This window comes from Capra hircus, chromosome 26 (genome assembly GCF_001704415.2).
Source record: "Capra hircus breed San Clemente chromosome 26, ASM170441v1, whole genome shotgun sequence".
NCBI classification, from domain to species: Eukaryota; Metazoa; Chordata; class Mammalia; order Artiodactyla; family Bovidae; genus Capra; species Capra hircus.
Window position 1 is genome coordinate 27,004,932 of NC_030833.1, and position 20,108 is coordinate 27,025,039.

The following is a 20,108-nucleotide window of genomic DNA, read 5'->3' on the forward strand; positions in this document are numbered from 1 at the left end:
CCAGCTTGAGCCAAAAATGAAAAAGTGTGGGCTACTGACTCAATTAACTATAAAGAATAGAGCTTCTCTGGGCTCAGCTGTGGCTTTATCCAGCAACTCAAATGGTATTACCAAGGATCTCGTCTTTCTTGCTGTCTGTGTACTACATCTTAATTTCATCTAAGACTTCGTGTGATTCCCAAATGGCACAAATACCAACCTCACATCAGATCATCAGGGAAGAAAACCTCCTACAATGGGAGGAGGAGGAGAAAAGAAGTTTCTCCTTTTCAGAAGGCTTATTAAATATATCCTAATATCCTAATAACACCCCTGAACTAATCACTGTGGACAGGGGCATGAGAAATGCTAGTTGGCTTAAAATCAGCCTTGGAAATGAGACTTAGATCTATTCCACTCAACTGAAAATAGAAGAGAGATGGTTTCTTAAAGGATATTCAAGAAATTTTCCAGAAGGAAGGTGCATGTAGGCTGAGTGGCAAACTACAGTTGCTCACTTAAACCTAAGCATAGCCTACCATAAGGTGATACCATTCTTTCCACCATGGTCATGGTGCACATAAAATAATATTTTAGAAGTATAAAAAGATCAAAACAATGGTAAGGCTATTTTTTCTTAAATTATCATTTTTTCTATATTTCATAATTCTCAATGAGATATGGCTCTAGATAGTAGTGAGAAAAGTTACAATCCTTCTCTATTATAAATTAAAATCTCAATTAATAATGCAAGATGAAGCATCATATTTCATATAAGAGGATACAAGATGCAAAAGATATATAATTCAATGAGATAGGTAAACTCATCCTAAAAAGTAAAGATAAAAATTCTTACCTAAAAGAATATGTGTAGACTCCATAATCAGTGTGGCAAAGGTTTACATGTATTCATTTCTGTTAAAATTACTAGAACTAGAAAAATCTTAAAAGTTCATCTGATCACACCTCTTTTTACAGATGAGATACATACAAACCTAAGGGTTTGTATAATCAGAACTTACCTTGCACTTCCTGGCTAAGGAGGGATAGGAAAGTCGCTCAGTCATGTCCGACTCTTTGTGAGCCCCTGTTAATTGGTGGAGCCTCTGTCAGCTTTGTTCCCTGAAAGACCCTGGGGGAAAGGAGATCCTGTCAATCCACAATGAATTTGCAGCATGAGTGAGATATAAATCACTAGGATTTCAGAAATAATTGCCACCAAGGAAAAGTTTGTTCTTTCCCATATACCAATACAATACCTTGGGCTATACAGTCCTTGGAATTCTCCAGTCCAAAATACTGGAGTGGGTAGCCTTTCCCTTCTCCAGGGGATCTTCCCAACCCAGGGATTGAACCCAGGTCTCCCACATTGCAGGCAGATTCTTTACCAGCTGAGCCACAGGGGAAGCCCAAGAGTACTGGACTGCGTAGACCATCCCTTCTCCAGCGGATCTTCCCGACCCAGGAATCAAACCAGGGTCTCCTGCATTGCAGGTGGATTCTCTACCAACTGAGCGGGGGAAGTCCAGGGAGGGATATAATTACCATCAAAAGACCCTCTTTCTGCTTCAGATATCTTCCTTTCCCCTGACCAGAAGGGAGAGATTTGGGCAACTATCACAGTTAAGCAGACATCCCTTCATTGAGCTCAAAACCAAGCATGGTACATTCATGTAGATCAGCCTTTGTTGGGGAGAATCAGTGATTTTTCCTTCCTGAAGATTACTGCCACCCTCTGGAGAACTGATAAGTGGGTTGATCTAGCAGTACAGAGGCTAGACCGCCCTGCCTATGCCCAGGACAGTATTCTCCATGAACATTTTAGGTAGTGGTCCTCAGAGAACCTTGCTTAGCATCATGATGGCAGGATGCCCAAACACTAATACTTTCACTTGATGTTACCTGCCAGGGTAACTAAGATCCCTCCAAATATTGCTATATATTTTTAGCCTAGTCAACTATTGCCCTGGAACGGAGGGTAATTTCAACTGATTGTGTTGAGGAAACACAGATACACACACACACTAAGAGCTCCCATAAAGGTTTTCAGCTAAAAAACCCCCAAACCCTCACCATTTTGTTCCCAGTTCATACTGAGATACCAATATACTCAACCTGGTTAAGCCTCAGAAAATTCATTTTAAAAAATAAAAACCTGCTCAATGGAGAAACTGGATGAGGCAGGACCCCTGAGTTTTCCTCTGAGCTTTGTTATCAGCTTTGGGATCCTGGGGGCAAATTGCTACATTTTCCTTTGCCCTTGCTTTCTAACCTGCAAAAGGATGACCTCAAGATCTTTTCCATTTCTAACATTCTGTTATTTTATTCAAAACAACCTCCAGAATGTAATTATGTTACCTACAGGGGTTCCCCCTCTCTGGTGTTTCTTGTGCCAATAGAGCAATACTGAGTTCGGTTCAACAGCAAAGGAAAATCTTATTTTTTGATCAGAGGGTGGAGAGGTGGGAGCTCTCCTTCTAGAGCGCATGCTTTTGTCACAGGGAGTGGCTGAGGCTGCTCTATCGAGTTCTCCTTGGGGGAGGGCAGAGTTGTCATGGGGCCAGTCCAGCCATGCTGCTCCCCTCGAGACAAATTCTGGGTGCAGCATCTCTGTGCACAGCCACCCCTGCTGCCATCCTAAGTCTTGAATTGAGGTGTTACTGGCAGTACGTCTCCACATGGCCACAGAGTTGAGGTGCTGCAGCGGTCTCACACTAAGAACTCTGGTCTGAAGTGCTGAGTACAAGACTGCTGCATATGTACCCTGTGAGCAGGTGAAATTAGACTGAAGCACAAATGAAGAGCTTCGACCTTATCACCTAGTTTTCATCTGACTCTTCTGGGGCACCCCAGTGGGCTTTGTCAGTGAAAACTATAGAGAAATGAATCCGATTCCTTAACTATCATGACCACAAATTTGTTCTCTTAGATATCATCTTCTGTAAATGACTGTTGGATAAGCGGGAATCTGTGATGCGTTTCTTTGGTGACAGGCCACGTGCTCCATGATACAGTTATTTTTTGAAGTCTTCCTCAGTTATACCAGCATCCCAGGATCTACTATTATCCAGCAGATGAATGCTGATTTTAAAAAATCACTAACATTCAATAAAGATGTCCAAAAGATGCTAGGAATATGTTTTAAATTTCCTATTTTATTATTCATTATTATCAGGTATAATCATTTTCTAATCAATTAAGGATAAAAATGAAGCCATGGTTTAAAGTTCAGGCAACTTTCTCATATTTTTATCATTCCAATTTTAGGATAAAAGAGTGTGATATATAGATTCCTATGACTTCTTATGTGATTGATTAGCTGAAGAATGTTGAGTGTATAATTTGTAATACCACACGACACTTGCCACTCTTCTCGTTCTGCGGGTTTTTCAAATAAACTGTAGAACTCTTGAGCGTAGGAAAGCAGGCTTCATTTTCTGGTGCAGTGAACCTGGGGTTTATTTTATTTTTTATTGAAGTTAATTGGTTTACAGTATTGCGTTAATTTTTCAGGTGAACAGCATAGTGATTGAGTATTTTTGTGGAGTGTACTCAGTTCAGCTCATTACAAGATTAGTGGGTATAACTCCCTGAGCTATACAGCGTACCCTTTTGCTAATGTGTTTTATATCTAGTAGTTGATGTCTGCTAATCCCATGCCCCTATTTCACCCTGCCCCCCTCTCTCTCCTTTGGTTTTCCTTATCTGTGAGTCTATTTCTTTTTGCATCTGTCTTAAACAGGCAACAGTTCTGGCTTGCTCTCCATCCTCCCTGTCTGCGGCCGTGGGGACCGAGACTGGCCACGTCTACTTCCTCGACGTCCGAGATGTCGAATCCCCTCATGAGGTTCATAAGTCCTTTCTCTCCGAATCACCTGTGCAGCACCTCCTGTAAGTACCACCTGTTTCTGGCAGCAAATTTGTCAGGCCTATCTGTTGAGAATTCCACTGAAGTTTTAACTTTTTTTAGGTTTTACATGGGTTGTTTTGAAAATTAGTACATTGGCTCAGTTCTACGTTCAAGAAATACAGAGATGTATATAGTTCAATACACTTTCCCACTGTTATCCCCAAATACCCAGTTCTCCTCCTTGGAGATAGCTTGTTGCTAGTTTCTTGTGTCTTTTTACTGAACATATTTTATTCACAAACAAGCAGAAAAATAAATACTTCCTTTTAATTGCATGAATGTGTGTCAAGCACTTAGAGTGTACCAGGAATTTCTGTTGTATTAACCTCGTGAGATAGGTATCCTTATTGTCTTCCTTTTAAAGATAAGGCAGATGATACACAAATAATTTAAATAACAATTAATATCACACATGTTGTGAATGGCAAATGTTGAGATTTGGACCCAGGCAATTGGGCTCCAGAGTCCTTGCTTTTGCCTTTATAGGGTCGCAAACCATATATAATGTTCTGCACCACAATTTTTTTCACTTAATGGTATATCTTAGAGAAAGTCTTCTATCCACACATGAAGACCTTCATTCTTTTTTACAGCTACATAGTATTCCATCACATGAAATATATTCCATAATTTTTAATACAGTATATTGATAGACATTTAGATGATTTCAAATTTTTTGAAACAGTACTTTTTAGAAGACAGCATAGAGACACTGAGTTTAAACTTATTATATTGTTATTATTATGTCTTTGATTAATTTATCATAATACTAAATATTAACAAGAAATGACATTTTTACCCTGCTTCACAGCTTGATGTGCTGTTACACATTGTAGTTTACTGAATGTGACGCTTGTCAAACATTCAGAAAAGTATTATGCTTGTCCCTGTTTCACAAGTGAGATAATTTAGGTTCAGAAAGAAGCATTTGCCAAGATTAGTCAGCTAGCTCTGGAAGGAGCCGGGTTTCCACCATCTGTGCTGTTCCTACAAGCTCTGTGCCTCTGTAGGGAAGGATCTGTAATCTCTCTCCGTTTACATTCTGCTCCTCTGTATCATTTTTTTTGGCACCTCTCCTTTCTCAGATGTTTGTCTCTTATCCTAATTTGCATTTCCCACTTTTTCTAATTTGATCAAAGTATAGAAACATTTTGCTACATTCTTCTTCTTTCTGCCAGGACTTTACTGAGGGGCACTGGAATGCTCTACTCATCTCTAATTTGAGAATTGCTTATGTACACCTGAAATATCAGAAAGCTTTGCTGTCATATTTTGTTCACTTATGATGACATAGTTGACTGTTTTTAGTGAATCTTCTTGACCATATACTTATAAATTACAATTTAGAAACAATATTAGCCTAAAATGTAATGATTACATTTATGTATAATCACTTACCTTTTATAAGATCTGATAATATTAAAAATCATAAACCATAAGAATAATTTGTTTGGGATGTATATCCATGATGTCTTTCAATAAATTTGTTTACCATCTTATTAGTGAAACAAATAGAATCTGATAATCAGATTTCTTTTTTTCTAGGTATGACCAGAGAGGAATGTATGTATTAGTTGGAACATCAGAAGGACACATCTTTGTTATCAATGCCAAACCCTCAAGTTTATTTGAGATTCTTGGATTCATAGGTACTTACACTGAATTTTTTTTTTTCCCCAATCTGGGCAGCATGTGGGATCTTAGTTCCTTGACCAGGGATCAAACCCAGGCCCCCTACCCTGGGAACACGGAGTCTTAACCACCAGATCGCCAGGAAAGTTGCCATAGAATGCTTATTAACTTAAGATATTGGTCAATTTATTCTAAAGAATTTAAAGTTGTGAAAATGGGGCCATGGTGAAGCAATTACTTGTAGCATGTTTTCTAAAACAGAAACATTAAGTTACTAAGGAGAATTCCCGTATCATATTTAGAGGTTTTGGTATATCTACTTGGTATACAGTTGATATTAAATAACTCTTCTTGAATCAGTTGATGAATTAATGAAATGGCTAAATGTTTCTAATGTTACTGCGAACGGAAGTTGAGTTGGTTTATCCCTGAAATACTTTTAAAAATATATTTATTTATGTATTTGGCTGTGCTGCCAGAATCTTTAGCTGTGGCGTGCAGGATCTGTAGCTGCAGCATGTGGAATCCAGCTCCCCGACCAGAGATTGAACCAGGCCCCCTGCGTTGGGAGTGTGGAGTCTTGGCCACTGAACCACCAGGGAAGTCCTGAAATAACTTTTTAAATAGCATTTGATCTCTATTTAATTAAGATGTCTAAAGAAAGTTTTGTCACATGCATCTTTACTCCGTGCTTTCACAACCGAGGGCTCAGGTTCAATCCCTGGTTGGGGAACTAAGATCCCACAAACCATGTGGTGTGGCCAAAAATAAATAAATGAATAAAATTTTTTTTTAAATGACATTCAGCTTTTTCAGTAATGTGTGTCCAAATGCCCATGTAAACTACAGAACTGACAGGCGAGATAGCACTTTGGTGATAAATAATAATAACCAACACTTTTCTGTCTGGCTTTATATACCAAATGTGAATGTAAATTCTCAAATCTATGTACTGGTTTTTAAAAATTGAGTTTATTAAGTGTAAAATGTGGAACCTCGGCCCTGTGGAAGCATGAAAATGTCAAGGAAGAAATTGGAGGAGGAATAGCAGCGTGTTGTGTAGGCTCAGGAAAAGAAGTAATTAATTCTCAGGTGTGAAGAAAGGAGTGGAGGTGAAGAGCAGGCACAGAGAATACAGAGCAGGAGAATTTTCCAAGGATTTAAAGTAGTGGAGGATGGGGCTTGTCGACGTTCTAGCTCAGGACAGAAGTTTGAGCAATGGCGCTTGGAATGGTAAGAAGTCTGGCATAACAAGTATGTGAGTTTACCAGATTATGACCATGATGACAAGGTTTGAAACAAAGTGGAGAGTCTTGAACATCATCCCAAGGAGTCTGGACTTTGTTCTGTAGTTAATGACACATCATCAGACGTTTTCAAGATGGGACTAGTGTGATTTGATTTGGTTTTTAGAGGACGACTCTGGCATCAGTGTGAAGGATGGAGAAAGGCAAGAGAACGGAATAAAAAAATTCAGAAAAACGTTATAGTAACTCACACAAGAAATGCTATTAGTCATAACAAAAGCCAACATTTATTGAAGGAGTCCTTATCATGTAATATCCAGTATTCTAAGTACTTGGCGTGTGTTAATTCATTTAATTCTTATAGGCAACTTTTGTGAGGGAGAGACCACTGTTATGCTCAGTTTAAAGATAAGGCAGTTGAGGCACGATGAGGTTAAGTATTTGTCCAAAGCCACGCAGGTAGCCAGGACGCAAGCTCAGGAAGTCTGGCTTTAGAGCTTGTGCTCTTATCCACAGTGTACAAGATCACGCAGCAGTCATGGAAAGGGGAAGGAGTGGACAGCTACGAATGATGGGATTGGTAGAGCTTGATAATTGATTGTATGTGAAGGGAAGGGATCAGCAACGACTCTGAAGTTTCTAACCCAGATGGTGGAAGTGTGTGCTGTCATCAGCTGAAGTAAAAACTCAGGGGAAAAGAAAGTTATGGAGGCTGAGGGATAGGGTGAGCCGACAAGGTCTGTAGAGTTGAAGCCAATATGATCTTCATTTGGAGATATTTACCATTAATTCAGAAATGAAGATTCGTAGTTCAAAGTTTAACGATGGAATTCTGATCTTGACATCACAGAAGCTCATGAGACGGTTTAAGACAGTTGAAGCAAACCCAACTGTGTAATGAGGTCAAACAGGTAACTTATATATGTAAATTAGATGGCATGGAGTGTGATAGGACTGATGGCTGACCTCAGAATGGGTACCAGTCCTGCCTAAATGTTCCAGTTTTCAACATATCTTGTCATTCAGAGTATAGGATGGGAAAAGCTACTTACTCTGAAGTTGTAGGCAGAGAAGACAAGGCAGTGAAGAAAACTGAAGATGGGCGAGAGGACTGGGAGTCACCCGCCCCCGGAAGAGCTTGAAGAAGGAAGGCTGTATGAATGGTGGACTGTGGCCGAAGTGTCAGCGGCACGAGGGTGAGGATGAGGCAGTCACTGTGTGAGGCCAGGGAGAGCTACTCCTTTGGGACAGAGAGACAGAGTTTCAGGTGGGAACGGCAGTCAGAAAAGGAAGTTGGTAACCAGCAATTTCTGCTCTCAGATGTTTGCAGTGGAAAAAAAGAGAATTTGTAACTGGTGGGGAAATAGGGTTGAAGGAACATTCTAATCTGAAGATAGGGGAGTCTTGAGGCCTCAGTAGGAGAAGACGTAAAAGACCCAAGGAAATTAAAAGAGGTAATTAATAGCACATGGTGTAATAATATATTGGAGGCGTAGGCTCAAAATCACAGATGGAAAGGGTTGCATTTTATTCCTAAAAATGTCAAGAAATGAAGAGGGACGCTAAGAACAGAAAATGTGAGATTCAGGACGAGGAAGGTGAAGCCAAGTTTATGTCAGATGTTCTCTGTCTTCCTTGTTCAGTGAGAGGAAAGGATCCCCTGTAGACGCCTGAGGGGAGGGGCTGAGATGGGGCCCAGGACGGTGGACACACACAGAGCAGCTGTGTGGAGTGGCAGTAGCGGAGCTGGAGAGACTCCAAGGTGGGCTGCAGGCAAGGCCCCTTGCAGAAGCGGGATTCGCTGGCTTCCTGTAGGACAAACTCATAACAGCAAGTGTATTCCTACCACACCTGCGATACCTTGACTGTGGCAAAAATGTTTATTCAGTACTGGGAATGGGCAAATGGCTGGAGTGGACATTCAAGAGGCCAGAGCTTGTGGGCGCTGCTGGGTAGGGTAGAGCCAGCGGACTCTGGAGGCCCCTCTGGCTGGATGGAAGCTGAGTCCCACCCAGCTGCATTGAATCTGCCCACTTAGACGTCTCACGGGGAGAATCCCCCATCTGTTCATCAAAAAACGTTTCTATCACTTATATTCAAAGATCACTTAAATATCCAATAAGTAAATTTGGATCAAAAGATTTAGTTTAGACAGGTCTATATCTTACCTGGAAATATGAAAGCTTCTATAAGCATATCAATAATGACTTGTGTTGATTTCCATTTGCTTTCAGAGATGGGCAAAGGCATTTTACAAATATCCACTGTGTCTCCTTTGGAAACAGACATAGTAGAAGTGATGGTGCTTTCCTCACTTCCAGAAACAAGAAGAAGCAGGCTGGAAATATTTTCTCTGCCTAAAATACTACCAGAAGGTAAAGAAAAGTGAGCAAGCAATTCTGTCCTGGGCACCCAGTTGAATAGTTGCTATAGCTTTCTTTTCTTTTTTTTTTTTCTTTTCCAGTGATAGCATTTTTTTTTTATTCTAACGTGAAGAGGTAAAATGGCCAAAACCTTTTCTGTGTCTTACAAAGTAAAGCTGATGTGACTGCTAAATAATGTGAAATGTGGACTTTCCTCTCAGTTCAGTTCATTCACTCAGTCATGTCCGACTTTTTGTGATCCCATGGACTGTAGCATGCCAGGTTTCCCTGTCCATCACCAACTCCCAGAGGTTGCTCAAACTCATGTCCATTGAGTCGGTGATACTATCCAACTATCTCATCCTCTGTTGTCCCCTTCTCCTCCTGCCTTCAATCTTTCCCAACATTGGGGTCTTTTCCAAGGAGTCAGTTCTTCGCATCAGGTGGCCAAAGTATTGGAGTTTCAGCTTCAGCATCAGTCCTTCCAATGAACATTCAAGATCGATTTCCTTTAGGACAGACTGATTGGATCTCCTTGCAGTCCAAGGGACTCTCAGGGGTCTTCTCCAACACCAAAGTTCAAAAGCATCAATTCTTTGGAGCTCAGCTTTCTTTATAGTCCAACTCTCACATTCATACAAGACTACTGGAAAAACCATAGCTTTGACTAGATGGACCTTGGCAAAGTAATGTCTCTGCTTTTTAATATGCTGTCTAGGTTGGTCATAGCTTTTCTTCCAAGGAGTAAGTGTCTTTTAATTTCATGGCTACAGTCTCCATCTGCAGTGATTTCAGAGCCCCCCAAAATAAAGTCTGTCACTGTTTCCACTGTTTCCCCATCTATTTCCCATAAAGTAATGGGACCAGATGCCATGATCTTAGTCTTCTGCATGTTGAGTTTTAAGCCAACTTTTTCACTCTCCTCTTACACTTTCATTAAGAGGCTCTTTAGTTCTTCCCTTTCTGCCATAAGTGTGGTATCATCTGCATATATGAGGTTATTGATATTTCTCCCGGCAATCTTGATTCCAGCTTGTCCTTCATCCAGTCCAGCATTTCTCATGATGTACTCTGTATATAAGTTAAATAAGCAAGGTGACAATGTACAGCCTTGACATATTCCTTTCCCAATTTGGAACCAGTCTGTTGTTCCATGTCCAGTACTAACTGTTGCTTCTTGACCTGCATTCAAATTTCTCAGGAGGCAGGTAAGGTGGTCTGGTATTCCCACCTCTTGAAGAATTTTCCACAGTTTGTGGTGATCCATACCATCAAAGGCTTTGGCATAGTCAGTAAGGCAGAAGTAGATGTTTTTCTGGAACTCTCTTGCTCTTTTGATGATCCAGTGGATGTTGGCAATTTGATCTCTGGTTCCTCTGCCTTTTCGAAATCCAGCTTGAACATCTGGAAATTCACAGTTCACGTACTGTTGAAGCCTGGCTTGGAGCATTTTGAGCATTACTTTATTAGTGTGTGAGATGAGTATAATTGTGTGGTAGTTTGAACATTCTTTAGCATTGCCTTTCTTTGGGATTGGAATGAAAACACCTTTTCCAGTCCTGTGGCCACTGCTGAGTTTTCCAAATTTTCTGACATGTTGGGTGCAGCACTTTCACAACATCATCTTTCAGGATTTGAAATAGCTCAACTGGAATTCCATCATCTCCACTAGCTTTGTTCATAGTGATGCTTCCTAAGGCCCACTTGACTTCACATTCCAGGATGTCTGGCTCTAGGTGAGTGATCACACCATCATGATTATCTGGGCCATGAAGATCTTTTTTGTATAGTTCTTCTGTGTATTCTTGCCACCTCTTCTTAATATCTTCTCTTCTGTTAGGTCCATACCATTTCTGTCCTTTACTATGCCCATCTTTGCATGAATGTTCCCCTGGTATCTCTAATTTTCTTGAAAAGATCTCTAGTCTTTCCTGTTCTGTTGTTTTCCTCTGTTTCTTTGCATTGCTCACTGAGGAAGGCTTTCTTATCTCTCTTTGCTATTTTTTGGAACTCTGGGTTCAAATGGGTATATCTTTCCTTTTCTCCTTTGCCTTTCGCTTCTCCTCTTTTCACAACTATTTGTAAGGCCTCCTGAGACAACCATTTTGCCTTTTTGCATTTCTTTTTCTTGGGGATGGTCTTGATCACTGCCTCCTATACAATGTTACAAACGTCCGTTCATAATTCTTCAGGCACTCTATCAGATCTAATCCCTTGAATCTATTTGTCACTAGATCCTGTCATTCATACAAATCTTATTATCGGAGGAAAAAAAGGATCAACTGTCACTTTTGTGAGTTGATTGGTCAGTTTGTGATGTCTCTTTTTGTTGCTGTTGTGTCCAACTCTTGTGACCCCATGGACTGAGTCCACCAGGCTCCTCTGTCCATGCGATTTCCCAGACAAAAATACTAGAGTGGCTTGCTATTTCCTTCTCCACTCTTTTTTGTAGCTTTAAATATACAGAGTCAAATTTATATGTTATTATGTAGTTACTTTCATTGATAAAATCATAAAGAAAGCTTTCTGGATAAAAAGGTCTGATAAAATAGGCACTTTGTTTTAAATAACAAATATATCTGGGTAGCTATTTTGCAAATATTTAATTATAGAGTATAAGAAAGTAAAAAACCTCAAGGTACTTTTATGTCTTAATTAAGACTGTTTAGATCATCATGAGTTTCATCATGTCTCTACTTAACTGATAAAATTAACAAAAGTCTTATAAAATATAATTTACTTACTGTTAGTCATTTAATGCTCAAGTATTCCTAATGGAGCCAAGTTGTTTTCCAATCATTTTTATCCCATAATAGTCTATACATTAACTGAGCATTTAATTTTTTATTTTGCTTTTCATAGTTGTCATAACAGTTAAAAAAATTAAATCAATAAATGGTACAAATTATCTATCGTCTTCCCCAAATATTACAGTTTCTGCAAGCTTTGCTGATGAACGAGGGAGGCTGAGAGATGAATTCATTCATAAGTTTGTGTATGAGACAGAGCACACTCTGTCCTCTGCGGTCTTGAACTTGCATAGTAACCGAGTATATGGCTTCTGTGACCAAGTGCCGTACATCTGCAGCTATCTTCTTCCTGAAAAAGTATGCCGAAACTTAAGCATTCTGTCATTTTTCTTAGCACTCAAGATTGGTACATTGTATTCATTAGACATGATCCAAGCTTAACAATCTAGTCCAGTTAAAAAATGTCTTTATTATAGTAAAATAACTTCTTTGAATTAAATATATTAGCATGATTTGTTAATTCATCATAAAATATTTTTGAGCAACCTAATACTTGTCAGATAAACATGCAGATGACACAATATTAGTTTAGTGACTTTCAAGACTAGTTTTAAAAAATCTGTCATTAGAAAGTCTATTCTACAGGGCTCAGGAGCTACAGCGTTGATGATTTTCAGTGGAACTTTATACTTGAGTCTTAAAGAAAGTTGCAAACAAAATGCCTCTATGCTTCTAGTATCCTTTCATCATACTCTTCAGACTTCTTCCATATTGCATCATTTCCTGCTGTACACATTGACCCAGATTATATCACCTTTCTTTTTCTAAATCCTTCAATCAAAAGGCTTCTCTCTCAGAGTAGCAAATATCAGCAAGGTCTGAAACAAAGACATTCAAAGAAGGAAGGAATGGTTTGTAGTAAGGGGGATTTAAGAAAAGCTTCCTGGTAGAAGTCATAGTTGAACTGGACTTTGAAGAATAGTTCAGATGTAGACATGAGAAATATTGTGTATAATCTTGGCAGGGAGGTGGGGTTCCTGAAGTAGGGAGGGAAGCCAGATAGGTGGGCATGGGATGGGGAAGAGCATTCCAGGTAAAAGTCACAACACATGCAGAAGTTTGAAGGTGGGAATACGTGAGAAATGTGTGTGTGTGGCGGGGGCGGGGGGGGAGCGGTGATGGTGGTGGTGGAAATTGACTCATTTATGTTGACTTGAGGATAGGAGTATTTGGAAAGGATTAGTAAAAAATCAAGATAGTCAATTGTAAGCTAGGATTTTTAATGGTAGCTGATATACAGAGGAGACTTTTCCTAGTTGGCTGAAACGAACATTTATTTGCAATCAAAGATTTTAAAATGTGCAAATACAGGTGTCCACTTTATCATGTATCAGTTTATTTCCAACGACAATGTTTATTGATTTGCATCTGACTATATATGCATAACTGCAAGGTGCCACTCCCCTGATCTTTTCTATAATATGGTCATTTTCTTTGATCGGCAGGAACATAGTGGTGTTCACATTCTTAAGCCATACCAAAAAATACAAAGCAAACTATATGGACCTGGAATGCTGTCTCTGTCTCCACATGGATTGTGGCTCATAACAATAGCTAAATGTGGAATTCTGTATATCCGAGATATTCATACTTTGGTAAACTCCTTTTTTTTCCTCCATTCATGGGATTTGCATCTTGATCTCATATAAGGAACAAAAGCTCTTAGGAAAGGAATTGGAACTGTTAAGTAAATCGAGTCATAACTTATTTACCACTGATGGTGTTATTGACTTCAATGTTAGCTGTATTTATGTGCCAAGGTTTGAGTCTCTAAGGGAGGAAATGCAGGCCACTAGACTGAGATCTGCAAAGAAGGAACCTGGGGCAGTAGGTGAGCTCCAGTCCATCTCCATCACCACTTACTGTGTGGCGAGAAAATTCCCTGAACTGCTCCTCTGCGATGTTAGGAAGGCCTTGCTTATTCTCATCCTGTGTGATTCTGGTGAGAGCCAAGGAGAGGGTGTATGCAAAACTTCTTTGGAAACAGTGCATTGCTGTGCAAATCTGCTAGCTCCCCGGCCTGGAGCGCCTCTGGCCTGCTTGCTGCCACCCTTCCCCACCCCCAGGCTGCGTCTTCCTGTGACGCTGGAAGAATACACAGGGTGTGGCCCGCGCGAGCCCTACCCCACCCCTGCAGACTTCAGGACCACCCGTCCTACCACCACTTCTGATTTCCATTGTTCTCAGATCTCTGTTTAAATGAAAATAGTTTCTTCTCCCCAAGTGAAAGATCCTTTTCTAGGTTTTGAGCTCAAGTTGTACTGGTTATCAGTACAATTTAATTCTTTCATATTATATAGGGAAAGACCTTAAATGTCTTACGAATCATTTTTAAATGAACAGTTTGCAAACTGGTACGTTTTCTCTTATTTAAATGATTTGTAAATGTATGCTACAACTGATAGTGGCACGACGGCAAGATGTCAGAGTTTTTCTGGATGATTCTGTGCAATGTGCCTCATATGGGAGGTTATTCATGGCAGTACTGCTTGTAAAAGCAACCTAATATCCATTAACAGAGGACTGGATAAATAAATAATCATGCAGAAACAGTGCATAAAGAAAGTATGGAATATTATGCTGTAATACAGCATAAGGAAATCTTTATGCAACAATATGGAAAGAATCCCAAGACATATTATTATAATAAGTAAGAAAGGCAAAGTGTGTAATACACATGTTATACTTCATATTAAAAATTGTTTGTATAAAAATTTATTTATATACATTAAAATCCTCTGAAAGGATATTTAAGGTATAATTATGTTGATTGCCTTTGGGAAGTATTGGGGAAGGGGAAGGAAGGAGATTTCACTGCATACTCTTTTATAGTTTTTTTTTTTTAATTTTGAAACATTTGAATGTATTTCCTATTCAAAATTTAAAAAAATTTTTTTAAACTATCATGGTTGATAACTAGTGTGACAAAGAAATCCATTTTTGGTCAAATAATTTAAACCATTGCACTGTGTACCAACTAATGATGTGTATGGGTTCTAATTAAACTGATTTAATTGGCCTCCTCCATCATTCTTCACTCAGTGCCCATCGCCTCCTCTCATGACACTCAGCCTCTGCACAGCAAAGGGATTTGCTTAATCCTTGAAGACATCTGAATTTGCCTGCACTGTCCATTCTCAGCAAGTCTGTTCTCCTTTCCATATCTGATTTCCCTATCGGTGACAATAATTCCTCTTTTTCCATATTACCTAGAAAGGAGAACAAATCAATACTGTTGAATGTAGTTTGTATTAGTAATTTTCAGTTCTATGTAGTACTAAGAGGCTACTCCATACCAACTAAAATGCTGTTAACAAATAGGAAAAGGTTTATCCATAAGCAAAAGTGCATGTAACCCCCTTAGAAAAAAACCCTGTGGTAAAGTTGCACTTGTAATTTCTGCACTTTTTTCCTAAAACCATTAAGGAAACATTTACTCGGTGTCGGAGTCATTCTCACCAGGGGCACGGGATTCAATCGGTGAGAATTTCAATGGATGGACAAAGCATTCTGGTGAATGGAAGAGATGACAACACACTGGTTAACCTACGATGGAGGCAAGTACAGGTTGCAGTAAGCAACCTCACATAATATGGTGTTTTAAAATGTAGATGGTATTATTTAGGTAATGGCAGGGCCAACGTAACTGGAGACAACTGCCATTGAAATAACTGTTGTACCAACGACCCCAAGAGAGGGGAAGATGCCATGCTATGCAAGGGCCATATAGGGAGGCACCAGGGAGGGCTAGGAGACAGAGGGAGCAGGGAAAACATGGGCAAGAGTCTTCATTTTGGTTTCCATGGTGAGGAGCAGCCAGGCTTAGGATTGGCTAGTTTGGATAACTTCAGTGGGTTCTGGGCCATAGGAGCTGCTGCTAGTTGTCCAATACTTGACCCAGGGATTACTAGGAAAGGAAAATAATGGCCCCAAGTTTGAAAGACCAATAGAGGATTTGCTTGGGGCTGTGGGCTTATGGGTCTGCATTTGAAAGGTGAGCTCCAGGTAGGTTGTTTACTATCTCTATGACTTGGTGGTCCTGGAAGGGACAAGACCCCAGATGTCAAAGCATCAAAATACAAAAGATAAAAAGACACAGTTAAGACCTATGACGTGTTCTGTCCTCCCTATCATAACATCTGTTGGAAGAACACAAGGAATGAGGACAACTCTGAACAGTAGATCATTTTTAAAAGTCCTATTTATCCCTAAAAAACCTGACATAGGTATGTGCGTTTCTGTACATGCATACAGATTTACTTTCCTAATTAGACTTTGCTTTCTTAATCAGACAATGTTAAATTAATTTAGACTTTGCATGGACTAAAACTAAAATTCTAAATAAACAAATAATCGCCAAGCATACAGATAATGGCCAGGGCATAGAGATCATGCAGGGAATGCCCTGGACTTGAAATGTCACCTTATTTGATCTGCCAGCGGATACCACTTAGCAATGTGCAATTTGTTTCCACAAAAATACTATTTCATAGTGCTTCCTGTAAGCAAGACAGTAACAAAACTTACTTAGGCACCTGACAACCCCTCTAAATCATCTACAACCATGTTATTCAAGGTGGGATCTGCAGCACCTGTGAGCTTGTTAGAAATGCATATCCTTGGGCCTCATCGAACTTTTTGAGTCAGAATCTTTATCGGTGGGGCCCTGGAATCTGTTTTAACAAGCCCTCCAGGCCATGCTGATATGCCTGAAGTTTGAGATGCTCTGGTGTACTGAGTGGAAGTAATAATGCTTCAGTGTGGGGCAGGGACCATGAGGACTGAACAGGGGAAGGTGATTATATACAGCGTGAAGCCGCACAGCACCTAGTATATTCCGAAGGTTCAGCCAGAGCAGTGGCCAGGCTGGGTGAGCAGAGAGGACCTGTAGGGTAAGGGATGGGGTCAGCCTGGGGAGAGCTGACCCCAGGCAGGTCAAGAAGCTTGTTGTGTCCTGCAGCCCGTGAGAGTGCTGTCCTCTAAGAAACAGAGTCCTAATAGCTTCAGGACACTGTGGAGAATTGACTGCATATTTCTCTGTGTAGAAATGGATAGGTACCTGTAAGGAACACTGCTAAATGTGTCTTTTTCAGATTGTCATGTTGTAGCCTATGTGTTTTCCTTTTTATTAATATAGGCGGTTTGGAGGAATCTTAGCCAATGATATTCTTGAATATAGCCAGCAACTTACAACTTACCTGAAGACCATCATGGATGAGGAGAATGATTATTTAAGTATAACAAGAAGAGACTCCTTGGATTTGGAATCAGAATCTGAACATGCAGTTGAGTTTCAATATAGTTTTCTTTCTCCTTCCTCCCTCCCTCCTTCCTTTCCTTCCTTCCTAAATTGGTATGTTTTCAGGTTATAGTTTTCTTTTAGCAGATATTTTAGTAACATTCCTCTTTATCCAGATATCCCATGATTTTCAAAAACAGCATGCACTACATTTAAGAGAAAAATATTCTACATTTTCTCAAAGCAAAATCACAAATATTACATTTCAGACCTTATTTAAGACCATAGTACAAGGTCTATCTGGAAAAAGAAATCTGTTACAATTCTGGTGCTTGTTCAAACTAGTCTCTCTGTACTTTTTTTTTTTTTTTTTTTTTTGCATCATGGGCATTATTTAGAATGTGTCTACCCAGAGGACATTTATTCACTCAGTCATTTAATAAATGTTTATTGAGGGCCTACAGAGTGCTAAGCTATGGTGATATAGCCATAAACAGTTGGGGAAATTTCTGCTTTCATGGAACCTACATTCCAGTTGGGGTTTGGGGGTGAGCAGAGAAAGATAAATGAATAATCAAATACATAAGAAAAACTAGATAGTAACAAGATCTATTTACTGAATAAAAAGGGGTTGGTGTGATAGTACTGGCTGGAATAGCCCCTCCAAGGAGAAGGTCTGTGACTTGACTTAAAAAAAAGTACAGATGGGTGGGGGAGGGCAAGTACTCAGGGCAGAGGGAGAAAGCGCTTAGTACATTTGAAGACCTAAAAATAAAAAAGACCTGTGCAGTTGAAGTGAGCAAGGGAGAGTGATAGGAGCTGAGGTCCTTGAGATGGGAAAAAGAACAGGCAAAGAAGGGCTTTGTAAACCAGGTAGCATTTGGACATAATTTTACATGTAGTGAGAACCTATTAAAGTGTTCTGAGCAAAGGATTTACAGGGTCTTATTTACACTTTTTTAAATGATTGCTTCTGCTGTGTGCAATATGATTCCGCCTGCTTTGATAGGCAGCAGATAGGCCTAAGAGTGGAAGCAGACGGAGCAAGGAGTTAGAAGGCTCAGGTAACAGCAGCAGAGGTGGAAGAGTGTTGTGGAGAAGGGGTAGATTCCAGGCAGGTTGCAGAGCTAAAGGTAACAGAACTTCCGATGAGTTGGGCCTAGAGGGAAAGGGAAAGAAAGGACTCAAGGATGAAGCCTAGATCTTTTACTTGAGGGTACCACGCACGGAGAAGCGAGAGACTATGGTGGGGAGCCACTGTAGGGAGAAAGAAGAAATTCTCCAGACTGAGCATGAGGACACTGTTAGAACACTGTTCGCATGAGAACATAGCCAAGTGAGATACCAAGTAGGCCACTGTATAGATGTTCTGGGGAGAGTCCAGGATGCGAGATGTTCATCTGAGAGTCGAGGGTAGCTAGGTAAGATCATCACGGAAGAGTGGATGGTGAGAAATACAAGGGGGACTAAGAGCGACTTCTAGAGACCAGGAGAAGAGTTCAGGGAGACAAAGGAGATTGAGAAGAACCAGGAGGAGCGGCCAGTGAGGAGAACCAACAAACTGTGACATCCCAAACTCTCTCAAGACTTTTTGCCACAAAAGGGAGCACAAAAATCATGTGGCAACTAAAAGGGAATCTGGTGGTCAGTGAAGAGTAGCTTTCCTGGGACAGGAGGTTCCAGAGCATGTTTAGATACTGTTGGGAAAGATTCAGTAGAAGGCAGAAATGGATGATACAGAAGGGTGATGCAGAGGCCTCGAAAAGGAAGAAAATATTAAGATCCTAAGCACAAATGGTGGGGCAGGCCTTGACAGGCCATAGCATCTGGTCTACAGGAAGAGGAAGAAGGCCAAAAGTGATTTGGTGATCACTGTTGCTTTCTCAGTAAGAAGCATGGCTGATATAAGAACAGATTGGAAGGAATAAAATTAAGCATTACATCTTGAGCAGGCAAAGTGCTTATTAACATTTTTTTTTAATGCAACAAGTGCAGAGGGATTCAAGCAATGAAATGAAGTAGGGTAGGAGGAGAACTTGATGAATTTTTAATTTAAGAAATATCTGTCTTCTTCTAAGGTAACTGAGAATATGCAGTTAAGCACTGACTCATCACAAGAGGAATTAGTCAAAGTTAATAAGATAGAAGAAATTCCATGGATACAACAGAAAAGCCAAGAGGTATTCATAAAACATAAAAGAGGTTTGAAATAATGCTTTGTAGGTGTGTCAGGTAGATTCATTTCCTATGAAAACCCACTGGAAAGTTAGAAAGTAGAGATACTGCTTGGCAGAGCATTACATTGTATAAGTGTAACTTTCCTGAAAGTAAGCAAGCACACCAAACACAGCTCAGTCTTTCTAAATTAAGTTATATGTGCTTTAAGCACTGTGCCTAGGCTAATGTGAAACCAAAGAAAAGTGTCCAGGCGTGCCAAAGCAAAGAATGAACTGTGACACCTCATGTTGCAGTACATTTGTGAGGATGCTGCAAGGTTGACTTACATGAAAGGGGTGGATCAGGAACAGAAGAGACACTGTGGCTTTAGACGTGCAGAAAGCTGGCAAAGGTGGCAGCCATGTCTGGATTTAGTCTGCTCTCGCGCAAGACCCAAGGAAATAGCAGACTGGTTTTCCTTTATCAGCTACTCTGTTTAATTTTTCACTATTTTCTTACTGTTGGCCTTATCATCGACCTCAGTTCCAAGCTGCTTCAGTTCCAACTTGCTTCAGTTCCAAGTGCTTACATAGCAACAGTTCAGACTTAAGCATAAGTATTGCAGTGGTATTATTACTATTCCATGTATACTTTATATTATTAGTCTTTAATTTTTTCCCTTATTTTTCTAGAGAAGTGCTATCTGTGTATCTATATACATACACATGTATCTCTGATCTCTTACTTACCTAAATGATGTACTTGTTCCGT

At 40.0% G+C, this 20,108-nt stretch overlaps 1 protein-coding gene across 1 annotated transcript in view; it reads left to right on the plus strand.

Annotated features, from left to right (window-relative positions):
* CFAP43 (cilia and flagella associated protein 43) overlaps window positions 1–20,108 on the plus strand; it is a 99,325-nt gene that overhangs the window by 41,989 nt on the left and 37,228 nt on the right. Inside the window, exons 11-18 of the mRNA XM_018041743.1 lie at window positions 3,722–3,870; window positions 5,435–5,538; window positions 9,003–9,143; window positions 12,066–12,238; window positions 13,387–13,536; window positions 15,368–15,498; window positions 17,079–17,226; window positions 19,259–19,360. Of these exons, the coding sequence (XP_017897232.1) occupies window positions 3,722–3,870; window positions 5,435–5,538; window positions 9,003–9,143; window positions 12,066–12,238; window positions 13,387–13,536; window positions 15,368–15,498; window positions 17,079–17,226; window positions 19,259–19,360 (1,098 nt within the window). The remainder of the gene's footprint in view (window positions 1–3,721; window positions 3,871–5,434; window positions 5,539–9,002; window positions 9,144–12,065; window positions 12,239–13,386; window positions 13,537–15,367; window positions 15,499–17,078; window positions 17,227–19,258; window positions 19,361–20,108) is intronic.